This window comes from Peromyscus leucopus, unplaced genomic scaffold (assembly GCF_004664715.2).
Source record: "Peromyscus leucopus breed LL Stock unplaced genomic scaffold, UCI_PerLeu_2.1 scaffold_448, whole genome shotgun sequence".
NCBI classification, from domain to species: domain Eukaryota; kingdom Metazoa; phylum Chordata; class Mammalia; order Rodentia; family Cricetidae; genus Peromyscus; species Peromyscus leucopus.
In genome coordinates, this window is record NW_023505341.1 from 81,289 (window position 1) to 83,434 (window position 2,146).

At 48.9% G+C, this 2,146-nt stretch overlaps 1 protein-coding gene across 1 annotated transcript; it reads right to left on the reverse strand.

Annotated features, from left to right (window-relative positions):
- Positions 1-261: 261 nt before the first annotated feature.
- LOC114699946 (potassium voltage-gated channel subfamily A member 10-like) lies at positions 262-1,786 on the reverse strand. Its single transcript, XM_028879314.1, is given in 3 exon segments — positions 262-338; positions 341-1,051; positions 1,054-1,786. Coding segments are annotated over 3 exon segments (1,521 nt in total).
- Between the last annotated feature and the right edge of the window lie 360 nt (positions 1,787-2,146).

The window sequence follows — 2,146 nt, forward strand, 5'->3', positions numbered from 1 at the left end:
AGGCCTGGACAGGCTTGTTTTTCGCACTAACAGGTAACACCCACAGTTCTAGTGTAGGGCTGAACCACGGCTTTCAGAGGAAAGGAGATGAAATCTTGTAATGGGTTGAGAAAAAACAGCCAGGAAAGAACAGAAATATGGATTTATTAAAACAACTCACAGTCAGAGATGGCCTGTTGGCCACAAAACATCACTACCATCTTGGGAAAACAGTGAGAGGAGGGAGAAAGAGGTTCAGAGGCTCTAGGAGCCCTGGACTGGTCACTTCCTGGACTTCTCTGTGGAACAGCCGCCATTGGTCTTGTTAAGAGAGTCGCTACTCCCCGTTCTGGAGCCATTTCGTTGAGGATTTTTTCAATTTCTCCAGGGATGTTTTGCTTCTCCTCATTCTCAGTCTCACGGTGATAGAAGTAGTTGAAGTTGGAGACAATGACAGGTACAGGGAGGGCAATGGTGAGGACGCCAGCGATGGCACACAGAGTACCCACAATCTTTCCTCCTGGGGTGGTTGGGCACATGTCACCATAGCCTACAGTTGTCATGGTGACCACAGCCCACCAGAAGCCATCAGGAATGCTAGAGAAGTGGGACTCTGGCTCGTCAACTTCAGCAAAGTAGACGGCACTGGAGAAGAGGATGACCCCTATGAAGAGGAAGAAGATGAGCAGCCCCAGCTCTCGCATGGAAGCCTTCAGTGTCTGCCCCAGGATCTGCAGCCCTTTAGAGTGGCGGGAGAGCTTGAAGATGCGGAAGACCCTTACCAGGCGGATGATCCTCAGGATGGCCAGGGACATGTTCTGTTGGGCACTTGGCTCTGTCTCCTGGACCAGCTCCGTGATGAGGGTTGCAAAGTAAGGGATGATGGAAATGATGTCGATGATGTTCATGATGTTTTTGAAGAAGTCAGTCTTGCTGGGACAGACCACAAAGCGGAGCACCAGCTCAAAGGTGAACCACACGATGCAGGTGGACTCCACCATGAAGAAAGGGTCGGTGAACATGGTCTGAGAGAGGCCTGTTTTTGTGTGTGTGATACTGGGGTCTCTGACACCTTTAGCTCCCTGTCTTCTCGGAACTCTGGCAGTGTTTCCAGGCAGAAGATGGTGATAGAGATGACTACAACCAAAACTGAGACCACGGCCACACCACGCGCTGCACTGGAGCTCTCAGGGTACTCGAAGAGAAGCCAGAACTGCCGGTGGAAATCATTGGTGGGCAGCAGTGTTTCAGGGTCCTTGATGAAGCCTTCATCTTCCCGGAACTGGTCCATGGCCTCACTACCCAGCTCATAAAAGGAGATCTCATCAGCAAAAACATCGATAGGCACGTTGGCTGGCCGCCGTATTTTCCCACCAGACTGGTAATAATATAAGATTCCATCAAAACTAGGTCGATTTCTATCAAAGAAATATTCATTTCTCATGGAGTCAAAAAATTGCATTCTTTTCTCCCGGTCTCCCAGGAGTGTCTCTGGGAATTGGTTGAGAGTTCTGAGCTGAGTCTCAAACCTCAGCCCAGCAATGTTAATGATCACCCTTTGGTTTCCTTCATTCAAGACCACTGGCTCAGGCCCGGGGGGGTCCACGAACTCTCCTGGAATCTTGGAGAAGGCAGTTTCATGGTTGGTGCTGTCACTGATGAGGACTCTCCAGTTGGGAAAGGGACTGCTACAAGGCCGGCCTTTGGGGTCAAAATCTGTGGCATAGCCTGGCTCTTCATGGACTTCATCTGAGTTATCAAAGTTGACCAGAGCAACCTCCATTTCTTTCCAACCACACACATCCATTCTAGGGAGTCAGAAAAGCAGCATGGAGGGCCCAGTCTTTGCTGCCTGCCGGGAGCTGTAGAGAAGGAGACAGTCATCATAGGGGAGTCAGATACAGCTTGACTGTTGAGACAAAGTATACCAGAGGATTAACAACGACTTAGCATTGGCTGGAGGAGGAACGTGGTGGTGCTTTCAACATTCACCCCCTGATATTGTTTTGCTCCATTGAGTTTGTACACATGTACTACTAAATAAAAAATGTTAAGGGCAAAATGTCTCCAGAATAGGAGGTGTCTTCAAATACGGTGTCAGAAAGGGAAATACCACAATGAGAAAGTTAATGGTCCTTGGTACTAAAAAGTATACTTTTGTATTCAT